The 18,694-nt window shown below is 39.7% G+C and overlaps 1 protein-coding gene across 1 annotated transcript; it reads right to left on the reverse strand.

The window, feature by feature from the left end:
* Positions 1 to 1,885: 1,885 nt before the first annotated feature.
* Positions 1,886 to 18,267, reverse strand: klc2 (kinesin light chain 2). Its single transcript, XM_056246460.1, has 13 exons — positions 18,022 to 18,267; positions 16,460 to 16,763; positions 14,770 to 14,986; positions 11,548 to 11,737; positions 11,291 to 11,464; positions 9,961 to 10,060; positions 9,419 to 9,468; positions 8,494 to 8,561; positions 5,968 to 6,076; positions 5,185 to 5,334; positions 2,741 to 2,865; positions 2,568 to 2,625; positions 1,886 to 2,249 (listed from the first exon to the last, which is right to left on the reverse strand). Exons 1-13 carry the CDS (start codon positions 18,247 to 18,249, stop codon positions 2,166 to 2,168), a joined length of 1,857 nt encoding a protein of 618 aa, XP_056102435.1. The 5' UTR covers positions 18,250 to 18,267; the 3' UTR covers positions 1,886 to 2,165.
* Between the last annotated feature and the right edge of the window lie 427 nt (positions 18,268 to 18,694).

The following is an 18,694-nucleotide window of genomic DNA, read 5'->3' on the forward strand; positions in this document are numbered from 1 at the left end:
CTACAATCTACAGAGCTGGTAAACGTTTCCCTTCACAGCTGATCTGGGTACCAAGGGTTTCTTCTACAACGCTACGGTTTCTCATTAAGACAGGGGGCGCTGTTCCGAGATCAGTGCAGAACTTGTGTAACTGCGGCACAATCTAACCAGTGAGGCGTACATTACATGTGGTGAGAAGGCGGCATCACAAATCATCAGTAATCATGACAAACAGGACAGCCAAAGGTGGGTTCACATTCATATGTGGTGTAAACACAGCATTATTAGAAACTACACACCTGTGTCTGTGAGAATAAACAAGTGCGTGCTTTTCTAGTCGTGAGTCAAAAAAAAACAACAAAAAAAACGAGTATTTTACAATCAATAGTGACATTCATATCTAGCTCCAATTCCTTCATGCCAACCTTCATTTCTCCTGATAATTTATCTCTTTTTTTCACTCGAGCACTTTCTAGGACCCTTATGTTTGTTCATCCTCACAAAACACAATCATTAAAATTAATCCATTGGTTACTTTCTGCAATACATTCTGTTCGAGTAAATCTCACAAAACTAATCAAGAACACTGCCGTGTCATATTTCACTCAAAAACCATAATCATTTTTCATTAATGAAATTTGAGAATTATATAGTATTAAGATTTTTTTTAAACCAGTAAGGACCATTAAGATGTTTAGCATTGTGACAAGGGCAATAAAGCACATCTAATCTCACATTTAATCACCGCACAATGTGAAATAACTGCTATTTCAATGATGAATTATTTATTCATTATAGCAGTATTTGTTGTACTGCCTTTAATTTATGCTGATTATATATATACATTTGAATTTGGGTGGGAATAATGTGACAATCCAAAGATGGTGGTCCTTTTTTGTTTATGCAAAATATAATTGAATATGATTTCAGGTGAAATATGAGTTAGACATTTGTTCATGAGATTCACCCGTTTGTATGGCTGGATCTGAAAGCTAATGTCGTCTGTGCATTCAGAGATTAAACATATCATCATAATCATCATCATCGCTCTGATAAACACAGAAGAAAAATCACTCAAATAAACCCAATATCAAACACACACATCCTGCACATCTTAATCAATGATAAAAAAAAGGTAACAGAGTCACATAAAGGTTCGAAAGTTTACACACACCAAAACATTTGTCGTTCCTGTTAGGATATTTAATAACTAATCAACATGAAATGGACAAGATGAAACAAAAACAGGTGGAATTGTCTGTTTTAGACGCAGCTGTGATTCATATGGTGTTCTGGCGGCTAGAAAATCATGTAAAATGAAAAATACGTCACATTATAAGCGGATGGAAAATGCCGGTTGTATACGATTGGCCTTTTCCACCACATTAGACCCGAGAGAGACAGAGCTGGGTTCTTGCAGTCAGATGAAACAAAAATTAGTGTTTGAATTATGAATCTAGATCTGCTCCAAACCCCTGATAATTAAGAGCTCTACTCGGCCTGTAAAGCAGAATCCTTCACGGTACCGTTCAACACGTTTTCCAGTCGCGCCAGGACAAATAAATTCAAACTACAGTGTAAACGAAATCCTTGTGCGCTAATTTTGCAAAAACAAAACAAAACCTTAAATAATTTAAATCATTATATACATAAAACTCAGAAGGCAAAAGTGAGGTTGTACCAGTCGGTGCTCATCCCTCTACGTTCATATTTTTCGTAAGTGCAACATAGCTTTTGCACCATTTCAACTTGGTGAGGTCGTTTTGTGAAAGGAGTTAGCATGTATGACCTTTGTTTTCTAAATTGCAATCCCAGCGAAAATAGATGCTTTGTACAGACAGCATTACTTTATCATTGTATGCTAAACTACGCGATTTTGATGCCATGCTATGACGTAATTTTACCACTGAATGTCTATAGCAGAGCGTCTGCCTGTGGTCTAGTAGGTGATAGCGCGCTACGTTGCGTTTTATCTTTTACATTTGCGTTCGTTGAGTGTGGCTAATGGCAAAGCAGATGGACGTAGCCCAGATTATGCAAGCGATGTGAAACTAAAAGACGTTTTTGCTTTTAAGACCTTTTTCTTAGGAAAACGTTTTAAGTAAGGATCATTTAATATATTTTCAATTCAAGTAGGTAGCAAACAGCCTCTCCGTTTGGCCTTTCCCACGTCTAGACGCCGGTTTCTAACTGATCAGAGAGCTGCGTCTGGTCAGGTCCACATTACTAGCGCTCAGTCCCCTGGATTCTGACAGGCCGCTGTTCGATTCCTGAAGAGACACACACACAAAATTGGTGTCAAATAACATTATACAGTGGAAAAACACATCAATTTTAAAGTGCAGTAAGGGATTTCTGAGAAACCCTGTTGAAAGTGGATCGGAACAAGCATTTCTGATTATTATCAATGTTGAAAACAGTCGTGCTGCTTAATATTTTTGCGGAAACATACTTTTTTTTTCCAGGAACTTAAGTCTTTACTGCAACTTTTGATCAATTCAATGCATCCTTGCTGAATAAAGTCTTAATTTCTTTAAAAACAAATAAATAAATAAATGAGTGTATGCACTGCAGACATGAACACACACCTGTGAGGTTTCTTCTACACTCTTGTTGAGGAAATTTAAGGAGCTGGCCCTCTTCATCCTTTTGAGTGAAACAAAAGCAGCAGTTACAGGCTGGCATCAGAGCAGTGTGTGTGTGTGTGTGTGTCAGGTGTTTTGGAGAAGCTCGTCCCTGATGTGTGGGGGTGTAATCTCACCCGGGGTTGCGTGGCTCCTGGGGGCCGCTGCCCTGCAGTTTCTTCACCAGCATCTCACTGCTGCGGCGCAGGGCTTCACGAATCTTCCCGAACGAGCCGCTCCTGCGCAGGGCGCCGTTGCCATCCTGTGCCCGGGGAATATGATCAACTTCAGGCAACTTACATACATTCAACTTGCATTATATATATATATATATATATATATATATATATTAGGGGTGTAACGGTTCACAAAATTCACGGTTCGGTTCGATACGATACACTTGTGTCACGGTTCGGTTCGGTACGATTCGGTACGTTTCCGATACAGCAAAAAGAAAGAAATGCCAGAGAAATTTCCTTGATTTAATCTTTTTAATTATATTTTTATTAAAACTAACATCATAAAGTATGATATTTTTTTAACTTTGAGCAATGATGGAGCTATACTTGACTTTTCTTAGGAGCTTATAAAACAAAACAGCTCCTTGGACAAAATTAAATGTAATATTGTAGTAGTTATAAACAAAGGTTTATTTTAGTTCAGATTAACATTTGAGGGCAGCAATTGTATTCATAATGTCAAAATAAAACCGACGTGATGTTACTTGAAAGCATTATAGCCTACTATTCCTGCCAAACTTCCATGGTTACAGTTAGTAGTGTTACTACAGTAAACCCATGGTGAATGTTGCTGATCTGTGGACACTGGATAGTTCATTCATGGCACAATGTTTCTTCCTGGTTTCCACGTCAGCGCTGTTTGATCCGTTAATAACGGAGAAATGCGAATGTTTCTCACTAGATCTTGCAGCGATGTTATTACTTCAGTGGCGAATTCAAATGCTTTCTTTACTGGATTTGGCTGTGTAGTAACAGTGCTGATGATTAAGATCGGCTCGCGCTGTATTTGTCCAAACTGATAAACGGTCCTTCAACCACACAGTAACGAGTGGTTTCGTTCCGCTTACATTACATTTGCCATTTGATGTTGGGCAATGTTGTGGTCACGCACATTATGAGCGCGCTTGCCACGCGTGACGCGCCTTCATTTGAAATAACGAAATTTTGGTCGGCAGGAAAAATGGTCCAACGAACCGTTCGGTTCAAAAATGCGTACCGAAAACCGAACCGAAAGCCTCGTACCGAACGGTTCAATACGAATACGTGTATCGTTACACCCCTAATATATATATATACACACTCACCTAAAGGATTATTAGGAACACCATACTAATACTGTGTTTGACCCCCTTTCGCCTTCAGAACTGCCTTAATTCTACGTGGCATTGATTCAACAAGGTGCTGAAAGCATTCTTTAGAAATGTTGGCCCATATTGATAGGATAGCATCTCGCAGTTGATGGAGATTTGTGGGATGCACATCCAGGGCACGAAGCTCCCGTTCCACCACATCCCAAAGATGCTCTATTGGGTTGAGATCTGGTGACTGTGGGGGCCATTTTAGTACAGTGAACTCATTGTCATGTTCAAGAAACCAATTTGAAATGATTCGAGCTTTGTGACATGGTGCATTATCCTGCTGGAAGAAGCCATCAGAGGATGGGTACATGGTGGCCATAAAGGGATGGACATGGTCAGAAACAATGCTCAGGTAGTCCGTGGCATTTAAACGATGCCCAATTGGCATAAAGGGGCCTAAAGTGTGCCAAGAAAACATCCCCCACACCATTACACCACCACCACCAGCCTGCACAGTGGTAACAAGGCATGATGGATCCATGTTCTCATTCTGTTTACGCCAAATTCTGACTCTTCTGCTGTTGTAGCCCATCCGCCTCAAGGTTGTGCGTGTTGTGGCTTCACAAATGCTTTGCTGCATACCTCGGTTGTAACTAGTGGTTATTTCAGTCAAAGTTGCTCTTCTATCAGCTTGAATCAGTCGGCCCATTCTCCTCTGACCTCTAGTATCAACAAGGCATTTTCGCCCACAGGACTGCCGCATACTGGATGTTTTTCCCTTTTCACACCATTCTTTGTAAACCCTAGAAATGGTTGTGCGTGAAAATCCCAGTAACTGAGCAGATTGTGAAATACTCAGACCGGCCCGTCTGGCACCAACAACCATACCACGCTCAAAATTGCTTAAATCACCTTTCTTTCCCATTCTGACATTCAGTTTGGAGTTCAGGAGATTGTCTTGACCAGGACCACACCCCTAAATGCATTGAAGCAACTGCCATGTGATTGGTTGATTTAGATAATTGCATTAATGAGAAATTGAACAGGTGTTCCTAATAATCCTTTAGGTGAGTGTATATATATATATGTTGGGTAGTAAATAAGAACTGAGCAGCCTATTCGAATGATTCCTGAAGGATCATGTGACACTGAAGACTGGAGTAATGATGCTGAAAATACAGCTTTGATCACAGGAATAAATGATGTATTACAATAGGAAATGTATATAAATACACAAACACAGGGTCTACGAGCTGCACTGACCCCGGTCCACTCGGCTTCGTCCCCATCACAGTCTCCTCGGGGGCCTCCGGGGCCGTTTACTCCGTCCCGGGACTGACGTCTGTCCCCTCCAGCACCACCTCCGTCCTTCAGCAGCTCCACCACTTTACTCTGGTTAATCGCATCAATGCCCTGCCGGACACAAGCCAGCGGGTTTAGCAGATTTCACACCGGCGTTATGGTGTCAACAGGGTTATTATAGCTCACTGAAACTAAAACTAAACTTGAAATAAAATAAAATACAAAAATAATTTTAACTACATACTAAAATAAAATTAATGAAAACTACAGGTGAAACTCGAAAAATTTGAATATCGTGCAAAAGTTCATTTATTTCAGTAATTCAACTTAAAAGGTGAAACTAATATATTATATAGACTCATTACATGCAAAGTGAGATATTTCAAGCCTTTATTTGTTATAATTTTGATGAAAACCTTTTCACAATATTCACATTTTTCGAGTTTCACCTGTATATAGACAAATAAAGAAAAACTTGATAAAAAAAACCTAATTCATCATATTCAATAAGGAACTATAATACTATCTCAATGACACTAAAATAACACGGGTTGTCAGTCAATTGAAATGACATTAAAAATTAATAAAGGAAAGTAAAAGAAACCGAACAGACGAAAAGTTTAATCATTGAGGTATTCTTAACAACTCCCCTCTCTTCCTGTATGAGTCATGCACAGGAAGTGGATCTCATAAGTCGAGCATCAGGTAGGAAATCCGTGTGTGTGTGTGTGTGTGTGTGTGTACCTGTTTGCGGTTCTTTGTCGCACACTCCTCCAGCGTCTCGGCGGCCTCCAGTTTGCCCTGCCGGCGGTACAGAGCGCCCAGGCTCTTCAGTGTGGTGTTCACAGTGGGGCTGCGTGAGAAACACCAGACACTCAACAGAAGCAGCACTCCAGGACATGAGCTGTGTCACAAATCACGTACGTACGCACTATTCTATGCGTTTTGTAGGATAAATAGTAGTAGAAAAAGTGCACTAAGTGTCACCGGCGGGCCCAAATCCATTACATTTTTAAAACAGTAAGATCCTATACTACACCTAAACTAATCTCGACAAAATATATATCATTTGAAAGCTTACAATCTCTAGTTTCCATATTTGGTGATTGATTTTCAAAATAAATTACAGAGGAGCCGTAATTGATCAATTTGCAACAAGAATATTTTCATACTCCTAAGGCGTGTTCAGACCTTTATTTCAAAATAGTGATGAACATGAAAAATCCTGAAAAAAGGGTAGAAACCTCAGTTTGTTTTCATGCCAAGAGTTCAAAAGATAGCATCCATTCAATTATTTTAGAAAAAAAAGGTCTGAAATTTTTTTAAATATAAAGAAAAAAATGATAAATTCACCATTTGTGATGTGGCAGCGAGCTATAACGCACATGCGTGTTCTTTTTGTGTGTTTCTTAGAGGTTGAATTCATATCAAAATCTGCAAAATCTACTTCTGAATAGGATGTCTACTTCATAAATTGTATGAAAATTGTGGAAATAATGGTTCATATCACTCAAAACACATATGGAAATGGAGTCTGGTTGTCATCTAGTGAAAAGGTTCGGTACTGCGCCCTAACAAAATCTCACTGAAAGCAAATTTTTTGAGATATCAACCTAAACTTTGAAACACCACTTGGATTTTTGCCTTTGATTTTTTTTGTGTGCAATTTTAGAGTCGCCCAGGTTTTGAAAATATATATTTTTTTATAAAATATGAATAATACATTTTTTTGCATTGCACATTTTCATAAACTCAAACTTCTATAACTTTTTTTCTGTTTCACTTTCTTAATTTATTTCACTTCTACAAAAATCTGCCAAATGTCTTCTTTAAAACAAGACCAATCTTACGTCTATATTCCAAAGCATTCTTGAATTAAAACTATTTAAGTTTGAAATGTGCATTTTCATGTATATAAAAAAAAGGGGGGGGGACACTTAACAGGTTGGACACTTCTCGCAGCTTTAATTATGTAGCGGAGGGGCTATCAGACTCAAATAAACGTATAAAGTTCATACTCTACACGGTTGAGTACATAGTGTATGAGTGTATAGTGTATAGTGCGTCATTTGGGACACAGCTATAGACTACGATATGAGATTTAGGCAATATTGTGATTAAACTTCGCCTCATGCAATAAACACAGTACTTTGATCAAGTTTTACATTCATATTAACTTATTGCTCATAATGTCTTTGTTTGTCCTTGTTTTCTTGTCTTTCTGTTTTACTGTGTGTTGCCTGCAAGGAGAAGACCAAATCAAATTCCTAGTATCTGTATACATGGCGAATAAAGTTGAATTGATTGATTGAAGTTGATGCGATTAAGCCAATAATCGTAGCATCCATCATCGCAGTAAAAAGATCAGGCATCTAAACACTTTGAATCGCATCTATTCCACTCTGACCAAGTCTCATGTGCATTTATGTGGTGCTGAAGAACTGAGTTCATGTTGACAACATTGTGTGATGTGAATATAATGCAGTATTTTGATGGTCGAAAACATTGAAATGGAGACATTTGGGAGTTTCACTGGAAAAATGGCCGAGGCCGGATACCAAAGAACCGGTGAACAAATTTGGTGTGACGCTGGAAGAGCTTGGAGGTTCAAAAACTCATTTATACCAACTGCTATTTCAATGTTGAGTCTGTAACCATGTGCCTTTTTAACTTGTCTACTTGTGTGTGTGTGTGCTTGTGTTAATGTGATGCGTGGCACCTGTGCAAAACTAATTTCCTAAGGGATAAATAAAAATAAACTAAACTGATGTGTTTGGTCTTGGTGGAGTAGATCTGCTCAGTGTCATTCCTGCTGCTGGAGAGCAAGTACAGGACTTGCTTCTGCCAATACACACACACACACACACACACAAACACGACACGCTGCTGTGAGCAAGCACAAATACAGCATACATGAATTACCCGTGGCAGATCTATACAGGGTGAGGGCTTTCTGAAAGCGCGCTGCACTGCTAAGGCAAATGCTACCCAAGTACTTGAAGATTGAGCAGCGAGCTCATTGGCTACTGATACGGCAGGAACCAATCAGCTGCGCCCTATAGATAACGATGTGATTATGAACAGGTGAGTAAAGGACTATTAGCCACACGATCTAGAGTTTCATGACAGAACTTTGTATTAATGAAAATGGCATGTAAACGTGTGTGAAGAGGTTTGTTCGCACATCTTTCTGCGATTGGAAATCGTCACATGTAAACGCAGCCATTGGTTCCTCTACACTTTGATACCCAGAATGCCCTGCACACTCACCTGTCCACCTTGCAGGCCTTGTACCAGCTGCCGTACTCTCCGTAAGGCCCAGAGTCCTTTCTCTTCCCCTGAAATGACCATCAGACAAACTCTTTTTTTTTATCTCTACAACTTTCTGAAACAAAATCGTCTTAATTATAATGAATTGACCGGATTCAAAATATGAAAATTGGTAAAAAAAATAATGAATATGAAGACCAGGCTGAATTGCTGTATAAAATAATTTAGGTATTAGGTACATTTCGCTAATTGCTCGCTAATTGGTTTAATGTTGTATAAAAGCAGTGTTATATTGCTTAAATATTTTTTTTAATATAGATACGTTTATTAATATGGGTAAGTGGATATAAGCACAATTATGAATAATACTGATATTGAATTATGAAATATACACTACCGTTCAAAAGTTTGGGGTCAGTAAGAATAATGTTTTTTTTACTAGTCTTTTCTGCTCACCAATGCTGCATTTATTTGATCCAAAATACAGTAAAAACAGTAATATTGTGAAATATTATTACTATTAAAAATTACCGTTTTCTATTGTAATATATAGTAAAGTGTAATTTATTCCTGTGATCAAAGCTGTATTTTCAGCATCATTACTCCAGTCTTCAGAGTCACATGATCCTCCAGAAATCACTCTAATATGATGATTTGCTGCTCAAGAAACATTTATGGATTATCAATGTTGAAAACAGTCGTGCTGCTTCATATTTTTGTGGAAACTGTAATTTTTTCAGGATTCTTTGATGAATATAAATTTTTAGAAACCACATTTACTGCCACTTTTGATCAATTTATTGCATCCTTGCTGAATAAAAGTAACAATTTCTTTAAAAAAATCCTTATTGAACCCAAACTTGTGTACATTTTTATAAATGTGAATTTAAATAAATGTATACCAACATGTAAATGAGTGTAATACCTTGCTCTCCTCTCGCTCCTCTGCATGCATCCAGATTGGCTTGTTATCATCTAAAAGAAAAAATATATATATTCTCATTATAAGCAATATAGCAAAAACCGGCATTGTTTTGTAACTCATTCAAATATTGTTAAATGCTTTTGTGTGTTTCTAGCATTTTGCTCTGCCCGGCATCAGACACTGAGTGGCTAGTCTTCTTTCATTGACTATAATTAGCTTGTTGAAGCTTTTAGGAACATCAAGTGGTTGTTTGATCATAATCCTGTAAGCGTCTGATTGGCTTAAAGGCCTGCGATGTCACAACAGATGGCCTCAGTGAACACGATTAGACAAAACCTCTGAAAGACCATCAAACCGCTCACTGAGACTCACTCACCATTTCATCCTGACAAAAACTGATAATGAAGACGCCAAAAAAACGGTCTATTCTTACAAAAACACATTTACATAAAATAGGAATATATGCATGAATGACCATGCATGCATAATTAAAGCAACATTTAAAACATCTTCCTGAAATGTGTTTTATGAGAGGTACATACTGTTGACCGAGCCGAACTCTTTCTCGTGCGCGCGGGTCAGAATCTCCTTGTAAAGCGTCTCGGCGTCTTTGAACTTGCCCTGCTTCAGGTAACACGTCGCCTGCGGAGGAAAGAGGATGAGCTTCACACAGAATAATGCTCTCGGGTTCTCAGATCCACAGACAAACGTTCACGTTTCGCATCAACATTCACCCTTCTCTCCAGACAAAAGATGATAACATCTTTATCGACCTTGAATATGCACTTTCTACAATAGGAGCTCATGACTTTAGCAATATAGATGGGAAGTACAGATTCATTCTGCTTGCTCTCAACATAAAAAACTCTTTCTCTTCGCGTGTAAGTAATATACAGTATGTAACTTATCTTAATATGCTCTTTATTTGGCCTTAAATGGCCCACTGAAGTGCCTTGACACACGCAGCATTATTCAGTGTGTTGACGGATGTTTTTGATCATTGCATTTGGGTCTCGCGTCTAAAAATGTGGTGCTCAAATTAAAAGAAGTTCGTCTTTTAAAAAAACGGTCTATAGACCACTGAAGTGCCTTGACACACGCAGCATTATTCAGTGTGTTGAGGTCATTTCCACTGAAACAGGAAGACAGGGCGGGGCATATCGATCAGCTCCTCCCCTTTTTTTAAAGTAGCCAATAGCGTTTCATTTCTATCACAGCTCGTCCAGAGCCGTTGAGCGGTAAAGCCGCAGTTTCCTTCTAATCTCTAACCGTTTCTCCTCCGGATCACTTCAAATACAGCATTCAGAGCAGAATTCAGAGGGTCTGATAAGTTTTCTGGTCTGCGCGACTCGATCACATGATGCGCTCTGTGTGTGTGTCGTGTAGCGGCGGATCACGTGACGGTAACGTGAAACCAGACTTCATCCGCCCCGATGGAAAGCATATCGTTCCCTATCCCCTATATAGTGCACTATGTGCCGTTCACCATGTAGAAAATAGTAAATGTGCGAATGGGGGCGGAGCTTCAGATTCTAGAGAGAATTTGATTGGACAGAAAATCTGAAGTGCAGAGTGATTGATCCTTATTTGCGGAAGTGAGCGACTGTACGTTTTGAATGCTTAAATCTTCTAATCTGTGAATTTTGTCATTGTTTTGGAGCAAACTAGCTTATAGGCTAACATATTCATACTAAAAGACCTTTTGATTTCATGGGGAGTTTAAGATTGCGACAGTAGACGTGTGAACTTATTGAGATTAATTTCTGTGAATCAGTTCAAAGAGTCATTGATTCAATGATTCATTTGGAACATCACAAGACTCATTTAAAAACAGAACATGTCGACATATAGCATTAGTCTGTCTGGCCTCACCAGGTTGTTTTTGGTCTTGGCCACGTTGGGGTCGTCGGCGCCCAGCTTGTTCTCGTAGATCTCGAGCGCCCTGCGGTAATAATACTCCACTTCCTCATACTTGCCCTGGTTCTGACACAACAGGGCCAGATTATTGAGCTGCTTCGCCACGTCAGGGTGGAATTTACCCAGAACCTGCAAACACAGTACGCATGAATATAACAGCAGTGGCCAGACTGGCGCATCATCCTCATGAAAGAGCCGAGCGCGTCCTCCACCTTCTCCCGGATCACCAGCGCTCGCTTGCACAGCGGCTCGGCCTCCTTGTGTTTCCCGCGCTTGCCGTACAGCACGGCCAGGTTGTTGAGCGTGGCGGCGACGGCCGGGTGATCTTTACCCAGGGTTTTCTCTCTGATGGCCAGCGCGTCGTTCAGCAGGTGAGCCGCCTCTTTATACTTGTTCTGATCCCTGGGAAAACACACGGGAGGAGTTCATGTGACGACGGAGAGGTAGAGGCGAGCACTACGTGTTTACTAGTGACGTGAGTTTTGGAGGGCGGAAATTGTTGACTGATATGGTGAGGTTTAATTAGTGCTTCTCCGATGGCGTGTTAGCCCTTGTCCACACCAAGCGTGCCGCACAAGCCCTCAAAAGTGAAGCCAAAACGTCTTGATCGCCCCCCGGTGACCGGTCCTAGTATAGGTCATAAACCCCGCCTCCCTGTGTTATTCAACGGGACGCGAGACCAACTAAACAATTAAATTACACTTCACATATCTTTTTTCTAAAGATATTTTCTGTCATTTACTGTAGTTTCTATCACGTTGATGTAATTTCAAGTGTTTGTTTTTAAAATAAGTTAGTTATTTGATGCTATAAAAACGGTGCTGTGACATCATGATTGACAGCTGTGATTGACAGGTTCTCTGTGTGAAGTAGTCACTGAAGTACTAACGGACTTTTTTTCATAATGACTATGTGGTTAGTAATTGTATTTACCTTATTTTAACGAGGTACTGCAATCAGCAGACATCATTGGAGAGGAACGGAGCAGACAAGGCCACTTAAGAAAAGTGCAGGGGCGTGTGCTAGCGATTGATTCCACGAGAGTGAGGGGGCGGGGCCTTGATTTCGCGGCTTTACTTCCTGCTCACGACTGCGCATGACTGGTCCCGAAAACGCTACTGCGCAGACTCAAGTTCCAATATGTCAGCGCCATATCGGGACACTGGCGGCTTCAGTTCTCTCCAATGGAAAAGAGCGAAGGGGCGTCGTCCATCTTTTTTTACAGTCTATGGTCCACACTAATATGTTTTCGTTTGAAAACGCATCTTTTTCCAATACGGTTTGGCCTTCCGTCCGCACTGAGACGGCGTTTTTACTAATAAATTTGAAAGCGCTGGTTTTGCGTTGTAGAGCGGACTGAAGACTAGGGCTGCCACTTTACGTTCGAAAATCGATTGCACAATCGATCGGACCAACACAAGTGTCGAAAACGAAAATAGGAATCAATTTTAATTTTAATTTTTTTTTTTTTTTAACCAAAAATGTGTTTTAGGTGGACAGATCAATACAGCACACAGAACATGTAGGATGCTGGAAAATAATGTCTTTTCTGTTCACCAAATGCTTTTTAATATTCGCTATTACTTTAATGCAAGCGCGCCGTTATTTGTTGCTTAGTGACGCGTGTGTTCAAGTAAGCCAGAAATGCGCAGATTCTGCGTAATACGCTGTATTTAATATATCATGAGCAGATCATAAGCCTAAATCCACGCAGGTTTGTCTTACACGAACTTCCCCAGCAAAGCGAGTAAACATAGAAACCCTCCAGATTGGCTCGTGATTTGACAGCGTTTCCCGACAAAGTTCATTTTTACCCGCATTTGGCGGGTCGAGGGTGTTAATCTCAATCCCTGAATGTTGCGCTCCTGTTTGTCACTGTGCACGAAACTTCACGCCAATAAATCATCAGAAATATTGCTGACTTGTGCGTCTCAAGCGCCCTCTTTACGCTCGTCCTAATGCCTGTTAGGTGTCCGTGGATTTGCCTGTATTTGGTGTTGAAAATGGAAACGTCTTTAGACATGGAAAATCGATTTTACAATCGATTCAATGAACACTTATATCTCCAAAATCAAACAGGATTTTTCCACAAAAGTGACAGCCCCAGTGAAACGGAGGTGTTTGAAAATGATGATGCATGTTTGTTTAGTCATGTGACGCATAATGAACCCATAGATATTCGTGTTTATGCCGGTATTGTGCCTGTTATGTGCTGTTCACTTTCACACCGTTGCTAAAATATGTTACTTCATATCACAGTCCTGCAAAGATGACAGAAAAATATTTACAGCCAACATTTAAATGTTTATGTTTTCAACAACAAATGAATATAGCATTCACATTTTTCATAAAAAGAGATTTCATTGTGTGCAAATAAAATGTTTATATACTACCCAGTTTTTATTTTATTGTTGATTATTAAATAAATTTGCTTACTTGATTATTGATTTTATCCAGTTTTGTTTTTTGGCTGAATGAAAACATTGGTGTTTCGGTGCATAATATTTTCAAACTTAACCAGTGGCCGGTTGCATCAACCGATAGACTAGTCTAAATGATCTAATTTATTTCTTTAAGGCTGGTCATAACGTTATCTCAGTAACAAAGCAGATTTGTGAATCCGATTACTCTTCGCCGAACTGATAGTTGGTCAGAATAGTTCTTAAAGGGACAGTTCACCCCCCAAAAATTATAATTCTCTCATCATTTACTTACACTCACCCTGTATGGGTTTTGTTGAACACAAAAGAAGATATTTTGAAGAATATGGGAAACCAGACAGTTGTCGGACACCATTGACTTCCATAGTATGAAAAAAAAAAAATACTATTGAATTTTTATTTTTGGGTGAACTATCCCTTTAAAGCCCTATTCGCACTGGATGAGTATTACTCTAGCGAAATGACCGACTATATTTCCCCGAACACGAGGTCCTGTGATAATATTAGTCCCTCTGTGATTTGACGGGGTTGTTTATAATTTTTTCAAGGTTTTTGTTTCCTGTGCGCCTTTTTATCCATCTTTCAAGTGTTTTGGGTGCTGGGTCAAATCGCTATACAACTATACAAATTTGCAGAAAGAGAAAGCTGAAAACCATCAGAAGAGCAACAACTAAAAGAATGATTAGATGGAGATGAATGACATGCGGTGAGGAGCATTCTTCTGTTTATGATATATCATACAGCTAGACCTATAATAACGACAAGACATTTCCGAGCAATAGCCTAATGACATCATATCCGGGAGATAAGTCAGTAAATTCGAGTAAAATCACAGGCTTCGCTTATCCCGTGCGAATGCGCCACACGAAACTCAGATGTAAGGGTGATTTCTAAATCACACGAGGTCCCCAAATAATACTAACCCCGTGCGAATAGGGCTAAAACAGTGTGTGTGTGTGTGTAAGTGGCCCCGTATTTGGCAGCATCTCTGACCTGTACACCAGGGCGAGGATGTTGAGCATGGTGGCCACATCGGGGTGGTCGTGTCCCGAGGTTTTCTCCAGGTCCTCCAGGGCCTGTTTGCAGAGCGGCACGGCCACCTCGTAGCGGCCCTGAGAGGCGTACTGGATCACCAGGTTGTGGAGGGTTCGGAGGCGGGCCGGGATCTCGTAGCCTCCCTGCTGCGCCGCCGCTTCACCACTGGGCTGAGCTGGAGAGAGAGACAGGGGACAGCGAGAGGTTAAGAGAGCTTTATTTAAAGGGGCCGTAAAGCAAACAAGCATGTTGATCGGTATCTGTGCAGACTGACCACATGTAGGGTACAAGTTAACCTCACGAAATCTTTCAAATGTGTTGTACGTCACACGCATCACACACATGACCAGCGTCGGCCAATAGTGAGCCTGCGTGTGACGTACAACACAGAAGCGCTGCGCTGTTACACTACGGGAACTCACTCGAGGCCCACAGAGAAGGAAATGAATAGTTGAATAAAGTCGTTATTTTTGTTTGTTTTTTGCGCACAAAAAGTATTCTCGTCGCTTGATAAACTTAAGGTTGAGCCGCTGTAGTCACTCGGACTATTTTAACGATGTCTTTAATAACTTTTCTGGGCCGGCAAGTTTCGATCCCTTAGAAGCCTATGGAGGAGTGATCCAGCTCTCAGATTTAATAAAAAATATCTTCATTTGTGTCCCGAAGATGAACGAAAGTCTTACGGGGTTGAACAACATGAGGGAGAGTAATTACTGACAGAGTTTTCATTTTGGGGTGAACTATCCCTTTAATGCAATTGGTCAAATCGGTGTTGTTGTGAGAAAATTAATTGCATTGCCGCTGAAAAACATAGTTAGGGAAAGTTAGGCATTTGTATTGCCAATGTGCAAAAAATGTCTTACCAATAGCTTTTTTTACCATGTGTTCCTATAGGTGTCTAGTAACACCTCCCAATTTATCCACGGCCAAATCCTCGGGGAAACGCCTGGAGAGGCAATCAAAGTTGGGGTGCCCAGAGGGCCTGGGTAAAAATAATGATTTTCTTTATTTTTTTTAACCAAAATTAGCTTTTGAGATGTCTAACTAGGGGTGCTGAATCTATCCCAGCCATTAGTTTTGAGTCAAAATGACTCCAAGTCCATGTAAAAATCCATAAAAAGTAGTTTTATTGAACAATTACGAAACAAAACTTCCTAAATCAGTTTAAGGCGAGACACTACAGGTGAATAGGGTAACATTTTTAAATAATAGATATCACCATGAAACTTCCTCAGTTGATTACTTACATATAAAAAATGTATTACAAGTTTTTGAAATTTGTATGTTTAATTATGCAAATTAGGCATTCTCTCATTAAATATGTGCAAGCGTTTTTGTTACGCAAATGTTGCCTATAAATAGTGTAGCGCTTCTTATCAACCTCTCCTCCATTTCGCTTGGGAACTAATGTGGTCGGACCCGAAGTTTACACGACTGCGTTCTCTGGATTCCACTTCTGCATCCCAATTGGTTGCCGCCGAACCGCATCATAGCTCATTAGCATAAAGTTGCCCTGACTTCACCGTCCAAGACGTGCGGTGCAACTTCTCACACATTTTTTCTGCCAAATCACATTGAAAATGAATGACTTCCGGCCACTTTGACGCTCTCTTAACAGCCTTCTTCATGAAGCACCGCTCTCTCTCACCTGGCCCCTGGTCTTCATCGTTGGGAAAGAGGTCGTCCAGGTTGTCCTTCTCCTTCTCTCCGGGCTTCTCCTCCGAGGGCGAGGTGTCCTCGTCCAGCTTGCGGATCTGGTTCATGAACTCCAGGTGCTTCTTCTCCTCCTCCAGCTGTGCGACGCTCTGCTCGCTCTTCTGAAGCTTGTGTTGGGTGCTGGCCAACTCGTCCCGAAGCCACTGGTTCTCCTGGCAGAGCCGGCGCACCTGAGCGCGCAACTTCTGCTTCTCCGACTCCACGGCGCTCAGGTGACCCGACAGGGCGATGATCACCTGACACCAGACGCGTTCATACAGAGTTATTTGCTTCTAACACAAACTGTGATGCATTATTTTCCTGTTATCTCTGTAAAGCTGCTGTGAAACAATCTGTGGTGTAAAGAGCGCTATATTAATAAAGATGACTCGACTGGATTTGATTTTCTGCTTTAGGTTTAAAGGGAGATATAACAAACTTCATAACTGATCTTGTAAATTATTTAAAAAAAGGGGAAAAGCATAGATGCTCTATGTATTTTAAAGTTTTATATATATATATATATATGTCATTAAGAACGAGTTGAAAATTGCATAACTTATAAGTAACGCACTCTAAAAAATGCTGGGTTAAAAACAACACAAGTTGGGTATATATAAGGGTATATTTAAACTAAGAATGAGTTGAAAATATATATATATATGCAATTTTCAACTCATTGTTAGTTGAAATATACCCTTATATATACCCAACTTGTGTTGTTTTTAACCCAGCATTTTTTAGAGTGCTTTACTCATAAGTAACGCAATATATATATATATATATATAAGTTATGCAATTTTCAACTCATTCTTACTGACATATATATATATATATATATATATATATATAAAACTTTAAAATACATATTAAATAATAAAGGGAGATATAACAAACTTCATCACTATTCTTGTAAATTCTTTTAAAAAAGGGAAAAAGACAGTAAGAATGAGTTGAAAATTGCATAGTATATATATATATATATATATATATACACAAAACAAAAAATATGAAAAAAAATAATATTATTAAAGATATGAAACTTAAAATATAAAAAAAAAGTTTTATTTGTATATATGGGGAAAGTGCTCTTTTTTAAATAACTTTAAAATACATATTAAATAATAAACATGAAAAGTACACATTTAAAACAAACAAAGATACCATTATAACTGTAAATAAAATGAAAACTTTATAAAAATAATTAAATAATTTTAAATGTATGTATATATATGTAATGTACATATATATATATATATATATATATACACACACACGTGTTTGTTTTGTGGTGGGCCAGTGAACATTACGGCAGCAGAAGCAGAAAACCCCGTCCTTCATCTTCACAGTTGAGCCTTTGAATGCAATGATTTCTGTAATTCATTTCCAGACCCTTTTTTTTCTATTCCTTTTTAGAAGTTTCCAAATTTGACATCGACTCATGAAAGTGAAAGCATAACTAAGCGGGTTCAGATGACCCATTGACCCATGCACACAGTGTGGTGTGAGCGGTACCTGCGCCTCCCCCAGCCCCAGCTCGATGTCCTGCAGGCTCTTGCGGAGCAGGCTGGACTTCTCCTGCGCTCCGGCCGGCTGGGAACAGTCCAGGATGGAGTTGAGGAGCTGAGCGTGTTCCCCGCGCAGCGTCTCCAGGCCCTGCATCACCGCTTTAGTGTTCAGCACGATCTCATCCTGCGTGAGCCGCTCCAGAGCCTCTTCTCGAGGGTACACCATAGTGGACATCACCCGCGGGACGCGCCGCTCGCTGGCGGGACACACAACAGAGGAATGTGGGGTTAAAGGCAGTGTTGGGGAAAGTTGCTTTTAAAAGTAATGCATTCAAATATTGCGCTACTCCAAAAAAAACTAACTAATTGCGTTACTTACACTCTAAAAAACGCTGGGTTAAAAACAACACAAGTTGGGTTGAAAATGGACAGCGAATGGGTTGTTTTAACTCAGCGGTTGGGTTAAACGTCTGTCCAACCTGCTGGGTAGTTTTATTTAACTCAACTATTGTTTAAAAATTACTGTATTGTTAGCTTAAAATGAACCCGAAGTTTGTTGAAAATTAACATTTATTAATAGGTTTAATAAATGAACATGTAATTATAAGTTTAATGATTAATAATTAAACAATAAACATTTATTTAATTGCTTATTAATAAATGTTCACCTTTTGATTATT

This window comes from Rhinichthys klamathensis, unplaced genomic scaffold (genome assembly GCF_029890125.1).
Source record: "Rhinichthys klamathensis goyatoka isolate OS25496 unplaced genomic scaffold, OSU_Roscu_1.1 h1tg000039l_1, whole genome shotgun sequence".
In the NCBI taxonomy this organism is placed as follows: domain Eukaryota; kingdom Metazoa; phylum Chordata; class Actinopteri; order Cypriniformes; family Leuciscidae; genus Rhinichthys; species Rhinichthys klamathensis.